Source organism: Dreissena polymorpha, chromosome 7 (genome assembly GCF_020536995.1).
Source record: "Dreissena polymorpha isolate Duluth1 chromosome 7, UMN_Dpol_1.0, whole genome shotgun sequence".
In the NCBI taxonomy this organism is placed as follows: Eukaryota; Metazoa; Mollusca; class Bivalvia; order Myida; family Dreissenidae; genus Dreissena; species Dreissena polymorpha.
In genome coordinates, this window is record NC_068361.1 from 3,902,440 (window position 1) to 3,928,151 (window position 25,712).

Below are 25,712 nucleotides of genomic sequence, written 5' to 3' on the forward strand. Positions count from 1 at the left end.
GTTTGTTGATAAACATGGCCGCCAGGGGGCGGGGCATTTTTCCTTATATGGCTATAGTAAAACCTTGTAAACATTCCAGAGGCCACAATTATTTTTCGATCTTCATGAAACTTGGTCAGAAGATTTGTCCCACTGATATCTTGGATGAGTTTGAAAATGGTAACCTTTGCTCGAAAAACATGAGTGCCAAGGGGCGGGTCATTTTTCCTTATATGGCTATATATGCTGGCTGTAGTAAAATCTTGTTAACAATCTAGAGGCCACATTTATTGTCCAATCTTTATGAAACTTGGTCAGAAGATTCATCCCAATAATATCTTGGACGAGTTCAAAAATGATGCCCTTTGGTTGAAAAACATGGCCGCCAGGGGGCGGGGCATTTTTCCTTATATGGCTATAGTAAAACCTTGTTAACACTCTAGAGGCCACATTTATTTTCTGATCTTCATGAAACTTGGTCAGAAGATTCGTCCCAATGATACGTGTATCTTGGACGATTTAGAAAATGGTTTTGGTTTCTTTTAAAACATGGCCACCTCGGGGCGGGGCATTTTTCCTTATATGGCTATATATGGATTTTGTAAAACCTTGTTAGCACTCTAGAGGCCAGGTTTTTTGCCAAATCTTCATAAAATATGGTCAGAAGATTTGTCTTATTGATATCTTGGATGAGTTCGAATGCACGTTTGCTTGAAAAACATGGCCACCACTGGGGCGGAGCATTTTTCCTTATATGGCTATAGTAAAACCTTGTTAACACTCTAGAGGTCATATTTATTTTCCGATCCTCATGAAAGTTCAGTGGGGTTTTTTGCCCAAAATTACCCCTGATATTTGGCTGCTTCCCAATTGCAAAAAATGACGTTTTTTCCCAAAAATCTGACCAAAATTTCCCAATTAAGCCAATAAGATTACAATATCATTTAGCGTTAATTTCGTAGAACGAGTACCGATCGAGCTTGTCGAGTCTTTGCCGAATGACAACTGACTTACGAGTGTTCGCGAATGTAGCTGAATACGATTTTACGTTGCTATCCACACATCTGACTCATTATCTCTCTTTATTATTGTGGAGGATACCGACGATAGTCGATGTTTCTCGATTGTTAACGCCTGTTTTTACACACGTCCAAGATGGTGGCAAGCAGACGAGAAGTTTGCGATGAGCAGCGAAAATGATAAATAACACTAAAATTAACAGTGGATATCGCATGGTGTTTAGGAGATAATTTAATGTGTGTGTCAATTAACGCAAAATACTATGTTTGAGATGAACAACAAAAATATTTATTAGAAATGTTCACAGTGAATGTGCGTCACGGAAATCTGTGTTGGGAAATGGAGTTCACAAAGTTAAAGCATTTAAGACGAGAACCATTCGAAAATGGAAAGAGAACAACATGATTTGATTTATATGTTAGTGGATCTGTGTATATTCAGATTCATATGCATATTCTGCTTTATTATCTTTGTCATGCTGTATAGTTTGGTGAATTAGCATTGAAGTGAGGATGTCAATTGTGCAAGATATTAAAAGGCAAACAAATGAAATGTATTATCTTAACTCCATTAAATACAACATTAACACAGCAAGAACACAAAAACGTGTTTGTTAATATTTGTTAATGTTTTCACCATATCATATTTTACTTTAAAAAACATCCTGAATTAAATTCATACTCTTAAAGATATTATGATTAAATCATAATGGTACATGTATATTGAAGAATCTATAGATTATTGCAAGTTTAATATGCATGTGGAAGGATATTAACTAAACGTTGTACACTACGCGACCCGTGATTTTTGCCTAATTTGCCAAGTCAAGGCGGGCATTTTGCTTTTTGGGTGGAAAATCACCGCGATTTCACGTGACTCGTCACTCCAACGTCGCGCGAGAGCAAGATAATCTTCGCGCTAAATCCCCTCAATGTTGTGGTGATTCGCTGCAATTCGCCGCAATTCGTCGTGATTGCAGTGACAACGATGACTCCCCAATTCATGCATAGAAACCGAATCGTATCGATAACTTTATACATGTACATAACGCTTCTAATGTTCACAATTATCCGATAATCCAACATCAAAAAAATAATCTTGAACATTTATGTTGGTAAATATGTTTGAGAATTTCATTAAAACAACCATATGACTACGACATTTTTCAGAAGTGTAAAGAGTTCAGCGCATAATATGGGACACAGCTTTCATTGGACGAGCGTATTTAAATTTATATTGATACAATACGATCTTACAAAAAAACGTTTTATTGCGTCATACGCCTTCATGTAAAAAACGTTTTCCTTCTGGAAATTGTGCTATTAATGCATAATATTATCAAAACATTTTTTTCACACGTAAAGCGTTGTAACAAATTAATATACAATTCAAAACAAATATACCATAAGTATAAATTATCCGTTAAATTCCCAAATGAGAATAAAAATTTATAATCCGAAACACACTTCCGATGTTTTAAAGTTAACACGACGTTTACAAATGCTTTCAATATAGTCATCATGTATATTTCCCGACAAAAGAGCGCGCAAATTATGCGGCAATGTACAAGGTCAAGGTATACGAGTGTGCAAGTATTGATTTTTTTATACAAACTGCGTAGCGCAGAGAACATTGAATTCTGTTGGTTTCGGTTAAATGTTTCTTTGGTATTTTTAAAACAGTTATATCGCCAACAATTTGATATTTCTTTTAAAATCAATTAAAATCAAACACGCTGTATCTGTATCGTTACTGATAGAAGTAAAACATAATACCTTGACTTGTATAGTTTTTTTGTTGTGAGAGACCATCTGAGTAAACGCCGTAAAATATATCCAAACTGTTATTTTTTGTCAATGCCATTTGATCCATTATCGCACATATATGGCAGCGCCATCCTGTTGTTTCTGTGATTGTCACATCTTTTCACAGTTTGAACACGTACAAAGAGTGCCAATTAGACACTTGAACAAACACTATCACCCGCTGGACAGTACACACGAAATAATCAAATGTTGAGGGTTTTTTGTTTTTGGCGTGAAAACCCAGAGAAATACATGTACATTATACATCATCATAAATTTATTGAACTCTGCGAACGCCAAGTGTTACGTTGATATACTCGTTTTTTTTTTTCAGCAAAACAAACACAATGTTTAACGGCTTTAATATATAGGCAATGATGTAATTACAACAAATTATTTACCACGATGTCATAATAACATGTACTTAAAAATAGAACAGTAATGTATTTCCGATTTCCGGCTTATCAAGCATTGTGAATGTATGTATAACGCTCGGAAAGTAACGCGAGTAACACGAGTTATCCGCATTGGAGCCTGAAACAGAAAATAAATAAGTATAGCATATTTTAGTCCAAATAATTAGATGTAATCTACCGATTACATTTAACCTTTAAATGAAAGTGTTACTTAAACAATTTCCCGTGTCTTAAGGCGCGAATATTTTGCTAAACACTGTTAACAAAAGGGCTACACGTTATAATTCTTAATGAAATGCAAAAATAAGTATTAACATAATTAATAACGTCAATTAACACACACGGTAAGATCAAAGTTTAAATGGAAAACTTTTATCATATTTCTCGTAAATTACCAAATTATTAGTTTCGTCGAAATCAAATACCATGTAGAGAAACAAGGTATTTATAACCGACCAATGACGAAACACTATGCAACTTTCAATTTACACAATGCTACGCTACATGTATATTGCAACAATATGGAATTTGAACAGTGGTAGTGTATTCGGGCCTGGAATATAATTGATTGTAAGTTTTAATAAACATTCTGCTAATGCAATTAGTTAAATAATGTTTACATGTTATGTTAAATAATTATTGCATGATCATTCTTCTGCGCTGTTATATTAATTTGGAGCCGTTAAAGCTTCCGACATTACTTCATCACATTCATGTCGGAACGGGAGTATTTTAGCTAATACGCCCATTGCATATAACAACAACAAAAGCTTTATTATTGCAATGTATAATGTAATTGTATACATATATGTTACATGTACATGTAATGTAGTGTAACCCTTAATGTAAATCTCTTAAAAAGGTGAACCACGGCGGTTCGCGGTGATTTGCGGTGATTCGCGCTGATTGCGTAACAGCGAGATACATCGCGCGACGGTCGTCGAGACATCACCCAAATTTTCTTGTCGCTCGGAATCACCGCAATTTGTCACGTTGCATCGATTGCGGTGATGCGAGAATCGCGGCAAAAATCACGGGTCGCGTAGTGTAAGAACACATGAAAGCAACACTGTATAATGTAAAAATGCTGTCAAACATGAACATAACAATTTTTATTCTGTTCTTATAATCATATTTATAATGTTTCCCAATTTCATGGTTTATCGCGCTATTTTTCCCAATTTCATGGTTTATCGCGCTAATTTTCCCAATCCAAATGCCACAGGCTGTAACAAAAAAAAGCAAAAAAAATCACTGAAGTTGGTCAGAAAATGTGTCCCAATGATATCTTGGATGAGTTCGAAAATGGTTTTGGTTGCTTTAAAAACATGGCCACCAGGGGCGGGGCATTTGTTCTTATATGGCTATAGTAAAACCTTGTTAACACTCTAGAGGCCACATTTATTGTCCAATCTTCATGAAACTTGGTCAGAAGATTTGTCCCAATAATATCTTGTTATCTCAGGTGAGCGACTTTGAGCCTTTCAGGCCCTCTTGTTTTTAAAAAGAATCAGAAAAATAGTCACTGGCCTATATGTTTTTACCTTTCCAGGATGTAACATATCATTATGTTTGTTAGGGATAGTCATTCTACTTGTTATTTTACCTTTTGGTTTTATGGCCTATGCAAGTAAGTGAATAAAGAATTTTCGTGTCCATTTAATGTTTGGAAAAAGTATAAAAAAATTATTTATAGCATTTGAATAATAACTGAAAAAAAGTAAGAAGAAAGAAAAACTACCCAGAACAAAAACTTGATAGCTTCAGTGATTTTTTTGCCCAAAATTACAGCCTCTTACAGGCTGTTTCCCAATTGCAAAAAGGAGCATTTGTGCGCAAATATCTGACCAATATTTCCCAAAATATATGCCAAACTTTTCCAATAAACTCAATAATTGATTTATTGAGTTTATTACACGGCAATTTTATTCCCTAGCACTTTAATTATTATATAAATTTTAGAAAGCATGCATTTATAAACAGTTGGTATAATGTAATTTATAATCATATTAAATGGACTATCGCGTTTTTTCCCAATCCAAAAGGCACAGGCTGTTAAATATAAAGCGAATAAAAATCACTGACCTTATTGGCAAATTTGTCCACAAGGGTCTTGATTTGGGTAGAAACCCCTATCGCCAAACATTTGTAAGTCAATCCATCTCTTTAGAATTACAAGACTGGATCTGGGATATATAATGGTACTTTTTGCAACGGGAAAGGAACCCAATAATGGCTATAAATTAATCAGCCAAGAAAAAATGGTGTAATGCATTTTGAATGAGAATATAATGCCCTTAGGTATGAATATTTTGCTTTCCAGTTGTCCGATTCGGGGACCACAGATTTCTTCTCCAACATTGGCTCAACAACTCATGATGATCTGCTCAATGAATGGAGTGACAGCTCGGATAGCGGCATTTGTGGTCAGTTGTTACCTTGTTGCTGTCCACGGCATTACAACAATATTAACCCTTTGCATGCTGGGTAATTGTCGTCTGCTAAAATGTCGTCTGCTGAATTTCTAAAATTAGCATTTTCTTCGATTTTTTTTCAAAGAATACTATCAGAATAGCAAACAGTTTGGATCCAGATGAGACGCCACGTTCTGTGGCGTCTCATCTGGATCCAAACTGTTTGCAAAGGCCTTCAAAATTCGGTTCCAGCACTGAAAGGGTTAATGTATTGAGTGACCCAAAATTTTTATACATGTTTTACATTTCAATACTCATGTTTGGATGTCCATATGTATGTAGCGGGTATGTGTAGTAAGACACAAGGGGTTATAGTTCCAACTTATATTTTAATTATATAATTGATGATGGGCTGAAATATAGTTGCATAAAATATTTCAAGTATTATGACAAATTATAATTCAGATTTAATATTGAAAAATACAATATAATTCAAATAATAGAATGCTTACCATTATTACCATTATACAAGTAAATACACTTAAAGTAATAAAAATACTCGCCATTGACCATATGTAAAAAAAACACTAAAGATTAAAGCAAATGAAAAATGCTTGTACCTCTTGCAAGGTTTCAGATCAATAAAACCATAAAGATGTATCTGAAATCAGCTCACATAAAAAGCATGCACCATTAATAATATAGCACACTCATTGATCACCATTCACCCACACTGAATCTCTCTCACACTCTTGATTGGATAAGTAGTTATATAGCACACTCATTCATCACCATTCACCCACACTGAATCTCTCTCACCAGTGATTTTTTTTGCTCAAATTTACAGCCGATTTTCGGCTGCTTCCCAATCGCAAAAATACATGTTTTTCCCAAAACTCTGACCAAAATTTCCCAAGAAAAGCCCAACTTCCAAAAAAAAAAAATTTTTTTTTTTATTTTTTATAAAGAAGTCTCATATAACTTAATTATGATTTCTTAAATCTAGGTCTCAACTTTATTTTTTAAACATCTTACAAAATATATAACTTGAATTTAGTCATTTTTGTCCATAAATCATTCCCAAACTTGCCACTTTTATTGATTAAAAAAAATCCCAATTTGACCAGACTCCTTTTCCCTGAACATGCTAATTTTCCCAATTCATATGGCACAGACTGTAACAAATTAAAGCAAAAAAAATCACTGCTCACACTCTTGATTGGATAAGTAGTTATATAGCACACTCATTGATCACCATTCACCCACACTGAATCTCTCTCACACTCTTGATTGGATAAGTAGTTATATAGCACACTCATTGATCACCATTCACCCACACTGAATCTCTCTCACACTCTTGATTGGATAAGTAGTTATATAGCACACTCATTGATCACCATTCACCCACACTGAATCTCTCTCACACTCTTGATTGGATAAGTAGTTATATAGCACACTCATTGATCACCACTCACCCACACTGAATCTCTCTCACACTCTTGATTGGATAAGTAGTTATATAGCACACTCATTCATCACCATTCACCCACACTGAATCTCTCTCACACTCTTGATTGGATAAGTAGTTATATAGCACACTCATTCATCACCATTCACCCACACTGAATCTCTCTCACACTCTTGATTGGATAAGTAGTTATATAGCACACTCATTCATCACCATTCACCCACACTGAATCTCTCTCACACTCTTGATTGGATAAGTAGTTATATAGCACACTCATTCATCACCATTCACCCACACTGAATCTCTCTCACACTCTTGATTGGATAAGTAGTTATATAGCACACTCATTCATCACCATTCACCCACACTGAATCTCTCTCACACTCTTGATTGGATAAGTAGTTATATAGCACACTCATTGATCACCATTCACCCACACTGAATCTCTCTCACACTCTTGATTGGATAAGTAGTTATATAGCACACTCATTGATCACCATTCACCCACACTGAATCTCTCTCACACTCTTGATTGGATAAGTTAATATAGCACACTCATTGATCACCATTCACCCACACTGAATCTCTCTCACACTCTTGATTGGATAAGTAGTTATATAGCACACTCATTGATCACCATTCACCCACACTGAATCTCTCTCACACTCTTGATTGGATAAGTAGTTATATAGCACACTCATTGATCACCATTCACCCACACTGAATCTCTCTCACACTCTTGATTGGATAAGTAGTTATATAGCACACTCATTGATCACCATTCACCCACACTGAATCTCTCTCACACTCTTGATTGGATAAGTAGTTATATAGCACACTCATTGATCACCATTCACCCACACTGAATCTCTCTCACACTCTTGATTGGATAAGTAGTTATATAGCACACTCATTGATCACCATTCACCCACACTGAATCTCTCTCACACTCTTGATTGGATAAGTAGCAATTAGAGGATTAGTGTCTGTTAACACACTGTTACATGTATATTACAATTTGTTGAATTAAAGCTTGAAAACAAAAGAACAGTAGATAGCTGAGATCATTGGATTTTATATTTATCAGTTTATTTTTCGAGTAAACAGAGAAAGCAAACAGCTTACGTTTTGTTAGTTTATTTTATTATATAATGATAGTCTGTGTTTTCACCTGACCATGGTACTAAGTGGTATGTATAAGCACATCATAAGATAAGCTACTGGGCAGTTTGATACCAGTTTATTGATTTAAATGTATCCAGAAATTGTCATTTTTATGCGGCTGGGTAGGGGTGGCATATATAAGTTGGACTGTCCGTCTGTCCGTCCGGCATTCCTTTTTTTCCGAGGTGTTTTTACACAATGCTTTCAGATATTGAGCTTATTTTGGTATATGAGCCTACCTACTTGTCCTTTGAATTTGGGTGAAGTTATGGGCCTTAAACTTAGAAATTTTCTCTAGAATAACCATTCAGAGTTTTTTTTACAAAACGCTTTCAGATATTGAGCTGAGTTTTGGTATGTGGCTCTAGCTACATGACTTACAGATGAAGTGAGCTTTGTTCCAGTCCATTGATGTTTGTCATGTTATGGACCTTCTCTAAAATAGCTGCAGTGCAGCTTGAAAGCATACTGGGGGGCATTGTGTTTGACAAATGCAGCTTTGTTTACTTTAGCAAATAATCCGCCATGGGTCATTTTAATTAAAAGCACTAAGCAACAATATTTTGCTAAATTTATGTGTTTCCGAAAAGTTTAAATAAGTATCTTGTTCAATGCCCTATCTTTAGCTCGGCTGTTTTCAGAGAAAACCGGAGGTATTGTCAAAGCCAGGTCGTCGTGTCGTCCGCTGGCTTTGTGCTAAAACCTTTAGATTGGCTCTAAAATCAGAATGCTTCCACCCACAACTTTGAAACTTCATATGTAGATGCACCTTGATGAGTTCTACACGCCACACCCATTTTTGGGTCACTAGGTCAAACGTCAAGGTCACTGTGACCTAAAAAAAATAAAATTTGACCAGCTTTCATTTATTCAAAACTGCATCTGCAGCTGAGCGTTGCAATGCTCTTGTTTTTATTCAAAATGACATTTGTGATAAGTATGTTCGTGATACTAAGCGCAGGTTGTTTGTGTTTCAGGTCTGAGCAGCCCGTCTTCCCACTCAGTCATCAAGCATGAGCCGTTGTCCCCGTCTCTCTCCAGCCACTCTGACAGCTGTGACAGCGCCAGCCACACGGTAGGATAGACAAGCAATGCATTTGAGAACCTCTCAGGAAACACAGGCCCTAATGCATGTACGTAAAGTGTCTTCCAGGATTAGACCATGCAGTATGCACAGGCTTATCAGGGATGACACTTCACATTAATGTTGTTGTTTTTCTAAGGAAGTCCTTTTTAAACAAAAAACAGTCTAGGTTGTAAGTTGTGTGCCTGATAAGCCTGTGGAGACTGCAAATGTTTATCTGGGACAGCACTTTACGCCCATGTGCATTTAGACCTGTTATCTGGGACAGCACTTTACGCATGTGCATTTAGACCTGTTTATCTGGGACAGCACTTTACGCATGTGCATTTAGACCTGTTTATCTGGGACAGCACTTTACCCATGTGCATTTAGACCTGCTTATCTGGGACAGCACTTTACGCATGTGCATTTAGACCTGTTTATCTGGGACAGCACTTTACGCATGTGCATTTAGACCTGTTTATCTGGGACAGCACTTTATGCATGTGCATTTAGACCTGTTTATCTGGGACAGCACTTTGCCCATGTGCATTTAGACCTGCTTATCTGGGACAGCACTTTACGCCCATGTGCATTTAGACCTGTTTATCTGGGACAGCACTTTATGCATGTGCATTTAGACCTGTTTATCTGGGACAGCACTTTACCCATGTGCATTTAGACCTGCTTATCTGGGACAGCACTTTACGCCCATGTGCATTTAGACCTGTTTATCTGGGACAGCACTTTATGCATGTGCATTTAGACCTGTTTATCTGGGACAGCACTTTACACATGTGCATTTAGACCTGATTATCAGGGAAAGCACTACGCATGTGCATTTAGACCTGTTTATCTGGAACAGCACTTTATGCATGTGCATTTAGACCTGTTTATCTGGGACAGCACTTCACACATGTGCATTTAGACCTGTTTATCTGGGACAGCACTTTACGCATGTGCATTTAGACCTGTTTTCCCAGAACATGGCTCATTTATTTAATACTCACATTTTCTTACACAGGTTAGTCTGTGCATTCTGTTAAAAGTCAGTGCAGTCTGTACAAAGTCAGTGCAGTCTGTACAAAGTCAGTGGAGTCTGTACAAAGTCAGTGGAGTCTGTACAAAGTCAGTGGAGTCTCTACAAAGTCAGTGGAGTCTGTACAAAGTCAGTGGAGTCTGTACAAAGTCAGTGGAGTCTGTACAAAGTCAGTGCAGTCTGAACAAAGTCAGTGCAGTCTGTACAAAGTCAGTGCAGTCTGTACAAAGTCAGTGCAGTCTGTACAAAGTCAGTGCAGTCTGTACAAAGTAAGTGCAGTCTGTACAAAGTCAGTGCAGTCTGTACAAAGTCAGTGCAGTCTGTACAAAGTCAGTGCAGTCAGTCAGAGGCGTCAAAGTTCAGGATTATTCCTGAAATCAGGATTTTGGTCCTTAAGGACTAATTTTGATTTTGATATAAATCAAGGGATTTTTTTCTGGAATTTTAAGATTATTGTCACAAAATGTCATCTTAAACACAAATTACTTTACTTTGACATATTGTTTACAAAGATACATACAATAGTAAACAAAGTTACATGAATTATTAACCCTCTTTTGCTCTGGCCCCAAAACACTAGGCCTATTTTCAGGATTTTAGATTTTGGCCACTTGACACCCCTGCAGTCTGTACAAAGTCAGCGCAGTCTGTACAAAGTCAGTGCAGTCTGTACAAAGTCAGTGCAGTCTGTACAAAGTTAGTGCAGTCTGTACAAAGTCAGTGCAGTCTGTACAAAGTCAGTGCAGTCTGTACAAAGTCAGTGCAGTCTGTTCAAAGTAAGTGCAGTCTGTACAAAGTCAGTGCAGTCTGTACAAAGTCAGTGCAGTCTGTACAAAGTCAGTGCAGTCTGTAAAAAGTCAGTGCAGTCTGTACAAAGTCAGTGCAGTCTGTACAAAGTCAGTGCAGTTTGTACAGACAGATCTGAGACATTTCTTTCCACTTTTATTGAATTTTGTCCAATTGGGAACAGTACCTGTGCCGTACCAATTTGGAAAAATTAGCTTGAAAAAACTGAAATTGTGAAAATTCTTGAAATATTCAGAATAGGAATTATGGGTGTTTTAAATTGCTTGGTACAACGTGCACAAGCCAATTTTAATATTCTTTTACATTCATTTTGGCTCGAAAAGTTTCAGAGCTCATTTGATATGTTCATTTGCAGATAATGCACTTTAGGAACAAATTTTGGATTTTTTTCTGACGAAATTGGGAATTTTGTACTTTTTCCCTCAATTGGGAAATGACCTATTACAGGTACTTTATAACGAAGAAAAAAATTCACTGGAAGGAAGTCTCTATTAAACAAAAAACAGTCTAGGTGGAAAGTGTTGTACCTCCACTTCCTGTTTTCATTCTATCTATGTATAACAAGACATGTTATAAGGTATAGATTCCCCACATTAAACTTTTGTCTCAAAACTCAACTAATGTTAAAAGAAAGCATTTATGGCTGAATTTGACTTTTGACCTCGGGTGATAAACCAGGGCTTTTTTTCCTTGTTTGGGACCCGCCAAAAAAAAGGCCTTTTCCCCTCGGATTTTTTTCCCCTTATCAGGTTAATGTTCCCCCAAACTTCATCCCCCCCCCCCCCCAATTTTTTTTATTTATTTTTAAACTTCAAATACATACCGTATGTTAACCTGATCCAGTGTAGAAAATATAACATATTGCATAATTAAATTATCTGTTGCCTTGAATTTGTTTTAAAAACAGCAAAATATGAAAATATGTTAAATTGATTATTTAAGACTTTCCTTATTTTCCCCAAAATCCAGCGCCAGCGTTTCGCGTGATTTTTTCCACAAAATCCAGCATTTCGCGCGATTATTTTTCCCCTCAAAAAAGGCCAGGCTTTTTCCCCAAAATAAGATAAAAACCCCTGGATAAACACAACACTCTGCCTCCTTATAATGGACATTGGTGGTAAGTTACTTCAAAATTGCATGATGAATGATAAAGTTAAATCTTAAGATGGTGATTTATGGCACAATTTGACCTTTGACCTCAAAGTGTGACCTCTTCCTATCTATAAATATAATGAAGGGAAAAAAATCATTGATCATTACTTTCCCTTAATTATATTTATGGATTTCAAAATAACTTAGCACGAATGTAAACCATCATAAGACGATGTGTTGTGTGAAACACCTGGCTCGTAGTACAGGGTCGCACTCAAAAGGCCAAGTTCAAATTTAACAATAAAATAGCTTGCCAGTTTTTGTCTCAACCATATTTTGCCATATTTAGAATGATTTTAACATCGTTTGGCACAAATGTAAACCATCATAAGACAACATATCACATGTAACACTGCTCTCTTACATCAAGATTATAAAGAGGTCAAAGACTTTGAGAACACTATGACAAACTTGGGGCAATCATTTTACGAATGTCTCTTGTCATTATCATGTGTCATATGTTACATAACTCACCTGATATTGTATAAGGCTATTATAGTTGCCTTGCAGGTGTTTTCCTCGCGCCATTGGGAAGAGGCCCTAGCCTATAGATTTTGAGAAGAAATTGCTCATTTTGGGAAGAATTCTCGCTAAAATTACTGCTTTGGGAAATAAAAAAGCTGGTGCAAGTTAGGATTTGTTGGGAAAACTGCATGATTTTAAAGAAATGTTTAATTGGGAAGGGGCGTTTAATAGGCCCCTGTTATATAAGGCTGAAAACCCCTGTCTTGTAATCATGGCCAGAGACTTTTTGACAAAAGGAGATAAACTTGTAAATTTTTACTGCAACAAACACAATAAGATTACAATAAAAGAGGGAGCTAGTCGTCACCTATTGATTACAGATTGTCTTAAGACCCATCTGTTGCATGTTTCAAAATACACCAGTCTGTTCAGGTAAATCTGATAACAATCTATTGCTCATTGAGCGTGAAAGCCCCCATACAATGTGTTACTTCATTAATAATTCAGTTTTGTCAACACATTTCTATAGTGTTCCTATCACTCTTTGTTCATTTTCAACTTTATGCCAATTTTTTTGTTTAATTTAATTGTATTTAAAAAAATGAGTAATATTTTATAGTAGCGAGTCATTGTCTTATTAAATAATTTAGCAGGTTTTCTATTTTGTAAGACATCCAAGAAAATATATATAAAGGACCCATTTTAAGAATGTGTTTTCATTCTTTACTCAAACAAGTTATTAAGATACAGGTCTTTTTCTTTCTTAGCAAATGGCTGTTTTTCATAAATTTATGAAGTTTGCAACTCAAATTTTTGTCATTTTTAATAAGTTTGTGACTCAAATTTTCACAAAATAAAGAAGTTTGCGTCTCATTTTTTGACAATTGTGAACAATTCATGTCTCTTCTTTCACAAAATGAGGGGGCCAAGGCCAATTTATGAACATGACAAAAAAGCCTGAAGGTATATTTCAGTTTGTTTGTGTTAATAGTTGTAGGATATTTGTAAACAAAATGATTTTGGAAAATCTTTTATCTAACACAAGTATCAATTCTTGTGACCACTGGCTATTGTGGTTTATTTCAGTTTTTGGGTAAGTAATGACATTTGAATGATGTATAAGCTCAGGGCAATATCATCTGATTAACAATGTTGATAAATGTGTGTTGATCGTATTTGTAGTGGAAAAAAGAAGGAAATGCTTCAGTGATGTTTATTGGTTCAATTAACCCATAAAAGGTTTATTCACCTGAATTTTATGATCAATGTTTCAACATAGAATGCATTCATTTTTAGCTCGGCTGTTTTCGGAGAAAACCAGAGCTATTGTCATAGCCAGCTCATCGTCCGCCGTAGGTGTCGTGCTAAAACCTTAACATTGGCCATAACTTTTTAAATATTGAAGATCGCAACTTGATATTTGGCATGCATGTGTATCTCATGGAGCTGCACATTTTGAGTGGCAAAATTTCAAGGTAAACATCATCCTTCAAGGTCTAGGGTCGAAAAAACAAAGTCAAGGGAAGTAATAAGCTTTAAATGGACATAGTTATCTGACCTGCACATGTATATATTTTTGTTAAATAAATCAAAGCGGCGCAGTAGGCGGCATTGTGTTTCTGACAAACACATTGTGGTAAAAGGTCAACGTCAAGGTCATCCTTCAAGGTCTACGGTAAAAAATACATATTTAAGGGAAGTAATAAGCTTTAAAGAGAGATAATTATTCAATATTGAACATAGTCACTTTATATATTTGGCATGCATGTGTATCTCATGGAGCTGCACATTTTGAGTGGTGAATCTACAGTCAAGGTAGTGGCTTTTAATTACTTGCTACTAAAAATAGAGATTTGTTAGAGACAATTATTTTTAAGGGAAGTAATTTATATAATTATAAATCTCATATTATATTTTTCCTTACCAAGAATTTAAGTTCTTTTCACAGTTACATACAGATTTATTATTTTGATTATTTTTAACTCAAATGATTGATTTGTCAAAGTTTTTTTTAGCTCACCTGATTGCTCAGGTGAGCTTTTGTGACCGGTCTTTGTCCGTCGTCTGTCTGTCCGTCCGTCGTCCACATTTGGTTTGTAAAAACTTTAGAGGCCACATTTATTGTCCGATCTTCATGAAACTTGGTCAGAAGCTTTGTCCCAATGAAATCTCGGTCGAGTTCAAAACTGGGTCGTGCCAGGTCAAAAACTAGGTCACTAGGTCAAAAAAAAAAGAAAAAACTTGTAAACACTGTAGAAGTCAGATTTCATGCCCAATCTTCATGTAACTTTGTCAAAATGTTTGTCTTAATGATATGTTGGTTGAGTTCAAAAGTGGTTCCGGTCCGTTGAAAAACATGGCCGCCAGTGGGCCGGGCAGTTTTCCTTATTTGGCTATAGAGAAACCTTGTTAACACTCTAGAAGTCACAATTTTTGCCCAATCATCATGAAAGTTGGTCAAAACATTGGTTTTATTGATATCTTGGACGAGTTCGAAAATGGTCCAGATCGGTGTAAAAACATGGCCACCAGTGGGCGGGGCATTTTTCTCAATATGTATATAGTGAAAACATGTGAACACTCTAGAAGTCACATTTTTGGCCCAATTTTCATGAAATTTGGTCAGAACATTTGTTTCCTTGATATGAGAGTTGAGTTCGAAAATGGTTCCGGTCGTTTGAATAACATGGCTGCCAAGGGGGGGGGCAGTTTTCTTATATTTATATAGTAAAAAAAGCTTGTGAACACTTTAGAAGACACATTTTTTGCCCAATGATCATGAAACTTGGTGAAAAGATTGGTTTTTATATATATCACATAATTAATGCCATAATTATTGCCCTTAGATTGTCCAAATTTTCAGTATATTATATAAAATCCTTGTAAACACTCTAGAGGTCACAATTTTGTTTCAGATTTTATGAATCTTGGTCATAATATTTATTTTGGTAAGTAAAGTTTGATGTTTGGTAAGGGGGGGTCAACTCAAAATATAGGTCACCAGGTCAAATCTTACAAAAACAAAATCACTATATACCAGAGTTTTGGTTCAATAATGATGAAACTTGACCAGGATGTTTGTCTGGACAATATCTAGGTCAAGTTTGACGTTTGGTAAAGATTGAATGAACCGACTCCTCTCAGGTGAGCGAACTAGGGCCATCTTGGCCCTCTTGTTTAAATGATATAATTATCATTTCTTTCATGTACTTAGTTGTTAATAGTAGTGTTCATTACATACCTGTGGACTTATGTCCATAGATACACGATGAACCCTGGCTATGATCTCTTTGATCTCTGGATATGACCCCCCCTAAAAAAAAATCCAAGGGAAGTAATAAGCTTTAAAGGGAGATGATTTCTATACCTGCCAAATGTTAATAAAAAATTTATTTCAAAGTGGCGCAGTAGGAGGCATTGTGTTTCTGACGAACACATCTCATGTTGGGTCACTAGGTCAAAGGTCAAGGTCACTGTGACCTAAAAAAATAAAAAAAATTCTGACAAGCTTTCGCAGCCGAGCGTGGCACCCGTTATGCGGTGCTCTTGTCATTAGTTAGATTTGTTCAATTGCACTTTTGGGGAAATTCGGGATAGGCATACAGTTTGCTGTTGGAAAAAAAGCTGTTTTTATATAGAAATGACGCTCTTGTAAGCCCTGAATTGCAGCAGTATTCATCTAAATTTACATTTATTAAGAATGAAACTATGCAGGGCTTTTCACCCTTATATAACAGGGGCCGAAATTCGGCCCCTTAATTTCGGCCCCTTCCCAATAGAAAATAAGGTCATTTTTTCCCAAAATTGATAGAGGATTTTCCTAAATAATTTTTTTTTTTTTTTTTTTTACTAAGACATATTTGGCATCTCCCAAATTGAAAGCAATGAGCTCTAATATGATTAAGAATGCACCACAATGTGTCTTTTAATACTTCTTCACAATGAAAAGACCCTGTTTCAAAAACTTTTAAAAACACGGTCTTCCCAAAATGAGCAGTTATTGCGCATGAAATTCGCAATTTGAAAGGCCGCTGGCCTCTTCCCAATTTCCTGATGAAAAGCCCTGCTTTGTCAATCAAAGCCTGTTTGCAGTTGGGTTTTTTGGTGGTATATTTGGCTTTGTCCATTTAATGCATTGTTTGCTATTATGTGCAATACAATTTTATACGTGTTGATTTACGGTTATTTGTATTTTTATGTCCCCCACCACGATAGTGGGGGACAAATTGTTTTTGCCCTGTCTGTTGGTTTGTTGGTTTGCGTCAAACTTTAACATTTGCCATAACTTTTGCAATATTGAAGATAACAACTTCATATTTGGCAGGCTTGTGTATCTCATGGAGCTGCACATTTGGAGTGGTGAAAGGTCAAGGTCATCCTTCTTTGAATTTTACTCTTAAAAGCTTAAATGAAATCGTTACACACAACAAAAGCACATCTGTTCTGAATTCATCGGCAAGACACTGCCTATACGGTCTTACTGCACAGTTGATCAAATTCTGAATATGTGATAAACATAATAACTGTGAGGCTTTTGCAAACCAAAGTTAAAAGCTCTTGCATAATGCATGAGCTGCTTACATAGATAAGTGTTATCATCACAGATACACATTTCTCATGGGTCCAAGAGACTTTGTAGTGAACACATAAAAATGGCCAGACATTTTTAGTACAGCACACTTTGCTATCTTGAAATTGATATATAAGGTTAAATATATTTAAATGGTTCCTGTATAAGATTGATATCTATATTACTTGCCAAGGGTTAATGCCTTTAAATAACTATGTACATTATAAAAATGAAGTGATTTAAAATAATTCAGTAACAGAATATACTTTAATGGCAAATGTCAGTTCATGTATCTTTTAATGGCACATGGCAGTTCATGTATCTTTTAATGGCACATGGCAGTTCAATCATGTATCTTAATGGTCAATGGCAGTTGATGTATATTTTAATAGCAAATGGCAGTTTATGTATCTTTTAAACCTCAAACGGAAAACCACTTCTCAAACACTCCATATGAAGCCATACCATTTCCACTCAGTAAAAAGTGAGACCTTTTCCACTCAGTTAAAAGCCATACCATTTCCACTCAGTAAGAAGTCATACCATTTCCACTCAGTAAGAAGCCATATCATTTCCACTTAGTAAGAAGCCATACCATTTCCACTCAGTAAGAAGCCATACCATTTCCACTCAGTAACAAGCCATACTATTTCCACACAGTAAGAAACCATACCATTTCCACTTAGTAAGAAGCCATACCATTTCCACTCAGTAAGACGCCTACCATTTCCTCTCAGTAAGAAGCCATACCATTTCCACTCAGTAAGAAACCATATCATTTCCACTCAGTAAGAAGCCATACCATTTCAACTCAGTAAGAAGCCATACCATTTCCACTCAGTAAGAAGTCTTACCATTTTCACTCAGTAAGAAGCCATATCATTTCCACTCAGTAAGAAGCCATATCATATCCACTCAGTAAGAAGCCATATTATTTTCCACTCAGTAAGAAGCCATATCATTTCAACTCAGTAAGAAGCCATATCATTTCAACTCAGTAAGAAGCCATACCATTTCCCTTTAGTAAGAAGCCATACCATTTCCACTCTGTAAGAAGCCTTACCATTTCCACTCAGTAAGAAGCCATACCATTTCCACTCAGTAAGAAGCCATACCATTTCCACTCAGTAAGAAGCCATACCATTTCACTTTAATAAGAAGCCATACCATTTCCACTCAGTAAGAAGCCATACCATTTCCACTCGGTAAGAAGCCATATACCATTTTCACTCAGTAAGAAGCCATACCATTTTCACTCAGTAAGAAGCCTTACCATTGTCACTCAGTAAGAAGCCATACCATTTCCACTCAGTAAGAAGCCATACCATTTTCACTCAATAAGAAGCCATACCATTTCCACTCAGTAAGAAGCCATACCATTTCCACTCATTTAGAAGCCGTACCATTTTCACTCAGTAAGAAGCCATACCATTTCCACTCATTTAGAAGCCGTACCATTTTCACTCAGTAAGAAGCTGTACCTTTTCCACTCAATAAGAAGTAGGTGGAAAGTATCCTCCCTGATTAGTCTGTGCAGACTGCATAGGCTAAACTGGGCGACACTTTACACATATGCATGAAACCCCCTTTTCACAGAGCGTGGCTCATATATTAAAATCCAGTGTTTTCTGTTTCAGCCCACTGACTTCACTACATACACTTACACAATCTCCGACCTCTCTGGGGAGCTTGACCCCAGTACGACCTTGACTGTGAATCCGGTCACTGTGACCCCTGCTGACCCCTTGACCCTTGCGAACTCTGTCAGCCACACCATTGACTTCTCAGATACTGATACCGACCCAGCACTCTCGAGCCAGTCATCAGCATTACATACCCACTGGTAAGTTATAATATGTCAGGACAAAATGGCCCATTTTGTATTTCTTGTATGCATATCACTTATGACTTGATTTATAGACTATAAAATAAATTCATTCCATTCTTTATGTTGCTTATATGCATAATTATGAGTTATCAATACATGCGTATTTCAATACTGTTCAGTATGAACAAATTACATGATGACTCAAATCTTGTGTTTGATGGAAATTATTGAAATGGTGAGAGGGGTTTACCTTTCATTTGGTGCATAAATACATTTGAACCTTGCTCTGTGAAAAGGGGGTATAATGCATGTGCTTAGTGTTGTCCCAGATTAGCCTGTTCAGTCCGCACAGGCTATTCAGGGACGACACTTTCTGCTTTTCATGTATTTTCCATTTAAAAATAGTCCCTTCTTAGCAAAAATAAAGTTTAGGTGGAAAGTGTCATCCCTGATTAGCCTGTGTGGACTGCACAGGCTAATTTGGGACGACACTTTATGCACATGCATTAAACCCCCTTTTCACACAGTATGGCCAATTGTAAATCTTCATGTACAGTCGAATAAGTGCTCTGAAGTTCCACTTGTTGTGAACAAAAAACTCTTAAAAACATTACTTTAACTCAGAAGTTTACAGCCATTTATTGAATAACAAATATATTTGTTTACAAAAAAAAAAACAGAGCGCCATTGGGTGTTGAAAATCTATTGGCAAGATACAGGGACATTTATGCTGAAGTAAATGTTAAGGAGCAGTTGACTGAATGAAAATCTAAAAGGCTATAAAAACATGTTTTTTAGAATAAGTGCAAATAAATAAAACAAGAAGGGATGAAATATTGCAACCATCATAATTATATCAATAGGAAAATCAGAAATATGTATTGAGGGAGCTCGTTTATTTGTGAGAAAGCTAATGCCCGGATGTAAATGTTATTTCAGATTTGCTTTACCTTTATTTATGCTCTTGTTTTAATTAATGTTATCATTTCTATTCAGGAGACTGAAAGACTTTTTCATTCGGAAGCTAAGATCAAATTATATAGTTTTATTCTTGTTTTGTTTGTTGCTATTCATCATACTGCATTTTCGTTTAAGCAGAAAGGAACAGTTTGTTGTTGTTGTTGTTGTTGTTATATTTACAGAGTTCGTTAATTACTTTCATGCTGTACTTTGGATAACATGTTCTAAAAATTTGAATCTTTTGTAAAATCATTAAAAAAAGTCAAATAATACACAGATTAATATAAAAATACTGTAATTTGATCCACAGGTGGTTAGCGTGTGGCTATGATATTAATTAGTGAAAACATCATTTTGAATGATAAATAATCATATTATAAGGAAAAATTAACTTTTCTAAAAAAAATAATTTCACTATCAAATATATATATATAACAAGGTTTGCAACTCAAAATCACCCCAAAACGGGGTGCATGGCTTTGAACAGCCATATCTTCATCAATTGTGCAGCGATTTTCACGATCTCAATCTTATTCAACGCAGAAATGAATTTCCTTTCTGGAAATATATACGTCTTGCAATATTTTTACACATGCTGGGTCAACTTTTAAGAAATAACACGATACACAACTTGCATGACCCAGTTGACACTGATCAGGCAGTATTTATGAATGAAATCTCCAGGTGTAAAGACACACCACGGCATTGGACCAATGAAATCACTCGTGTGTTTAAAATGTCAGTTAGTTGAAATGTATGTAAACAAAGGTTTCAAACGGCGCTGGACAGTTAGTTTTGATGCATAATGTAACGGCAAGCACGGTAATAATGTTTTTTTTCATACGTTTTATTGAATTATGGTATCGAGGTTCGTAAACTTTGCAGGGAAAATGCCCTTTACTCCGGGAAGATTTCAGTCTTAAATACTGCCTGATCAGTGTCAACTGGGTCATTCGAGTTGTGTATCGTGTTATTTCTTAAAAGTTGACCCAGCATGTGTAAAAATATTGCAAGACATACACCTTTCCTGAATGGAAATTTATTTATGCGTTGAATAAGACTGAGATCGTGAAAATCGCTGCACAACTGATGAAGATATGGCTGTTCAAAGCGATGCACCCCATTTTGGGGGTGATTTTGAGTTGCATACCTTGTTATATATATATTTATTAGTGAAATTATTTTTTTTAGAAAAGTTAATTTTTCGTTATAATATTATTATTTATCATTCAAAATGATGTTTTTCACTATTTAATATCATAGCCACACGCTTACCACCTGTGATTTGATCCCCCTCTCTTGCCACCCCAAATCCCAAGGTAAACCTTGTTTGTCCATGATTGGCACATAGGATATTACGAGGTTATAATCAACCACCTAATGCCCAATGTTTAACGTGAATGTGTTACTATTTAAAGTTATATATTCAATAATTTTTTTACAGCCTTACACTGTCAAAAGGGGCCATAAATCCATCCATACTGCCTACAGCAATTGTCAAATCAGAAATCTCACCAGTGCCTATAGCTACACAGTCACCAAATGTCATTAACATTAGGTATGTATGTATAGTTATATTAAGTTTCTATGCCCCTAGTAGGGTGGCATATAGCTGTCACATCGTCTGCCTGTCTGGCATTCTGTTTTTTGGATTTTTTTTATGCAACTCTTTCAGATATTTAGCTGATTGCAACATGACTTGCAGATGAAGTGTGATTGCTATTCCGGTCCACAGATTTTGGGGATGTTATGGGCCTTGGAATAAGAGATGTTCTCTATAAAAACTAAGTTTATTCCCAACGCTTTCAAATATTAAGCTGATTTTTATGCCCCCGGTAGGGTGGCATATAGCAGTTGAACTGTCAGTCAGTCAGTCAGTATGTCAGTATGTGTGTCAGTCTGTCCGTCCGTCCTAAAAAAACTTTAACGTTGGCCATAACTTTTTCATAATTGAAGATAGAAACTTCATATTTGGCATGCATGTGCATCTCACGGAGCTGCACATTTTGAGTGGTGAAAGGTGAAGGTCAAGGTCATCCTTCAAGGTCAAATGTCAAATATATGGTGTCTGTCCGTCCGTCCAAAAACTTTAACATTGGCCATAACTTTTTCACTATTGAAGAAAGCAACTTGATATTTGACATGCATATGCATCTCACGGAGCTGAACATTTTGAGTGGTGAAAGGTGAAGGTCAGGGTCATCCTTCAAGGTCAAATGTAAAATATATGGCGTTTGTCTGTCCGAAAACTTTAACATTGGCCATAACTTTTTCAATATTGAAGATAGCAACTTGATGTTTGGCATGCATGTGTATCTCGTGAAGCTGCACATTTTGAGTGGTGAAAGTTCAAGGTCATCCTTCAAGGTCAAAGGTAAAAAAAAAATCAAAGCGGCTTTCTCATGAAGCTGCACATTGCGAGTGCTGGAAGTTCAAGGTCAAGGTCATCCTTCACGGTCAAGGTCATCCTTTTAAGTCAAATGTCAAAAACAAAAAAAAATCAAAGCGGCGTTCTCATGAACCTGCACATTGTGAGTGGTGGAAGTTGAAGGTCAAGGTCATCCTTCAAGGTCAAGGTCATCCTTCAAGGTCAAAGGTAAAAAATAAAATAATTTCAAAGCGGCGTTCTCATGAAGCTGCACATTGTGAGTGGTGGAAGTTGAAGGTCAAGGTCATCCTTCAAGATCAAGGTCATCCTTCAAGGTCAAAGGTCAAAAAAAATAATTGTTTTTTTCAAAGCGGCGTTCTCATGAGGCTGCACATTGTGAGTGGTGGAAGTTCAAGGTCAAGGTCATCCTTCAAGGTCAAAGGTCAACAAAAAAATTCAAAGCGGCATTCTCATGAAGCTGCACATTTTGAGTGGTGAAAGGTCAAGGTCAAAGGTTAAAAAAATATTATTTTCTCTCAAAGCGGCGCAATAGGGGGCATTGTGTTTCTGACGAACACATCTCTTGTTTGGTAGGTGAGTCTACCTTCTAGACTAACTGATTAAGTGTGAGTTTTGTTCTAATCCATTGATTTTTTGCGAAGTTATGGGTCTTGGACTCCTCAATTTGCTCTAAAATAGCTGCAGTAAGGCTATAAAGCGAAGTAGGGGGCATTGATTTTCATAAACACAGGTCTTGTTAACTACTTTCTTCTCCTATGTACATTTTATTCTGTTTAATTTCTTTATACCCTCTCCCCCCATAGGAAGTAAAGGGGGTAGACTCAAATCACCATGGACGTCTGTCGATGTATCCTGAGATGCAAACTTGTTATCTCTGTGTTCCCCTACACTTTTCAGTGTACGATATCCAAACTTACAGAAATTGTTCATTCATTATACCAAGCTGTGCATGTGCAAAAAATTACAAGTTATGACCTTTTAAAACTTAGTTATTCTTTAACATCATGCTTCTTCTTATGACATGTAATAATGGGAATTATTCTTTTTCACAATTGTACCAAATTCTAGTTATATGTGTATACATTTGCATTTTAAATTTGTGATGCATCATTTCTAAGTCAGACATTGGTAAGCACATCTTAGTGTTTTTTTGTTCACAGATTATTGTGTCGGGTTATAAATAAGCTTTCAGAATCATAACACAATCCTCAAAGTTTATTGAAAACTGAAACTTATATAGGCACTGACAATCTGAAGTCCATCAATCCCACACTTTGTCCTGTCTTTTTATACAAACAAGAAGAAACTCTATGCATATTCATTTAGTTGTTTAATACATCACAAATATTTCAGCCTCATATTATATTTAAATGCAACACAAATATTTCAGCCTCCTATTATATTTGAATGCAACACAAATATTTCAGCCTTCCTTTATCTTTCAATGCAACACAAATATTTCAGCCTCATATTATATTTGAATGCAACACAAATATTTAAGTCTCCCATTATCTTGGAATGCGACATGAGTTTTTCAGCCTCCCAATTATCTTTTAATGTAAAACAAATATTTCAGCCTCCCAATTATCTTTGAACGAGACTCAAATAGTTCAGCCTTTCATAAAGTATTTCAGCCTTTAATTATCTTTGAGTGCAACATGAGTATTTCCCATAATATTTCAGCCTACCACTATCACCGACCTCAGTTTCTCAGATCGACACAATCCTTAACGGGAAGGTCAAGATACAGCCCAAGATTGAGCCCAGGTCCAATCCTTCGAGTCCAAAACGGGCTCGAACCTCTCCATCAGGTAGGCCAGGCTTTCAGATATTGCATGCTTATTTGAGTTTCGTTCTGAGAAAACTGGGCAAAATGCCTCTGCGTTAAGGCTGCACAGGGTAATCAGAGATGACACTTTTCACCTTAACTGGATGTTTATTTGGAAGATACTTTCTGTAAATGAAAAATTCCATCAAGCAGAAAGTGTGGTCCTTGATAAAGAAAGTCTGAGCAGACTGCACAGGGTAATCTTGGAAGACACTGTACACATATTCCTTAAGCCCAGTTTTCCCAGAATGAGGTTTATTTGTGTGTTTTTTTGGACAAAAATAAATAAATGAGTAATTTTAACATTTTCATGATTTTGACAGTCTGACAATTTTAATCTGAACAACTTTTTCCAGTTGTTGCAGATGAACATTCCAATTTAGTTATAAGCTTCAAAATAAGATACAAATATATACCTCATATAATTTCAGAAATATTATCATTATTACTTCAACAATTTACATTTTCAAAACTAGTAATGATTACACATGTTTTAGACATGGCTAGCGTTACCATGGGGTCTTCCATTCATTGTATCGGTCTACTGCCATGATGTATCTTTATTAGTAACTTTTTCTCTTGGCTCGATCGGAGGGATTTAACAATACCATCAAGAAAAGTTTTTTTTGTGTTTCTCTTTATAATGCCAAAATCACTTTTCAGTAGAGCTCAGCTCTCCAAAGTCGCTGGTGCTAACACAAGAGGAATTCGATCGTCTCACACACCAGGGGGTGCTGCGTTTCCAGCCTCCCAAACAGGAGAGTATTCTCCCAGGGCCCACTACTCTTCCTGCCACACATGTTGTTACTGCCCCTCGCCTTCCTGTCCCGCAGGTGGTGCCAATCTGCACAAGTACGATATCACTGCTAGAGGATAAAGACGTACGTTTAGTTACTTTAAACCTATTTTTAGCAGCTCGATTGCATCAAAAGCTTACGGCTGATTGAAATGGTCTCTAGTCCATATCCTGGTTAAAACCAGTACTAAGGGAGATCTAATGAAGGCTCCCACAATGGGGATTTAGCCTGTGACCTCCTGGTAGCCAGGCGGACACCATATCCACTCACCACATCAATGTAAGTTTGTAGTCGCATTTTTTTTATGCTCCCCCAAAACTTTTTGGGGGGGAGCATATAGTCGCCGCTTCGTCTGTCTGTCCGTGTGTCCGTCCGTTCATGCACAATTTTTGTCCGGGCTATTTCTCAGCAACTAATGACATTCCTGTAATTCAATTAAACTTTATGGGAAGCTTCACTACCAAGAGGAGATGTGCATATTATCAGTCGGTTCTGGTTGGATGATTTTTCACAGAGTTATGGCCCTTTGAAATTTTCCATTAATGTAC

General features: G+C 36.3%; 1 protein-coding gene across 6 annotated transcripts in view; it reads left to right on the plus strand.

The window, feature by feature from the left end:
• LOC127840119 (cyclic AMP-dependent transcription factor ATF-6 alpha-like) overlaps positions 1–25,712 on the plus strand; it is a 99,469-nt gene that overhangs the window by 32,325 nt on the left and 41,432 nt on the right. For 4 of the 6 annotated variants that reach the window (XR_008030422.1, XR_008030421.1, XM_052368581.1 and 1 more), the window contains exons 3-9: positions 5,544–5,646; positions 9,244–9,341; positions 19,000–19,205; positions 20,187–20,213; positions 21,595–21,708; positions 24,223–24,350; positions 25,031–25,248. Coding sequence is in view for 4 of the 6 variants with exons in the window: in XM_052368581.1 (XP_052224541.1) it covers positions 5,544–5,646; positions 9,244–9,341; positions 19,000–19,205; positions 20,187–20,213; positions 21,595–21,708; positions 24,223–24,350; positions 25,031–25,248 (894 nt within the window). In the remaining 2 variants the exon portion in view is untranslated. The remainder of the gene's footprint in view (positions 1–5,543; positions 5,647–9,243; positions 9,342–18,999; positions 19,206–20,186; positions 20,214–21,594; positions 21,709–24,222; positions 24,351–25,030; positions 25,249–25,712) is intronic. The other 2 variants (XM_052368582.1, XM_052368583.1) reach the window with 2 other exon arrangements.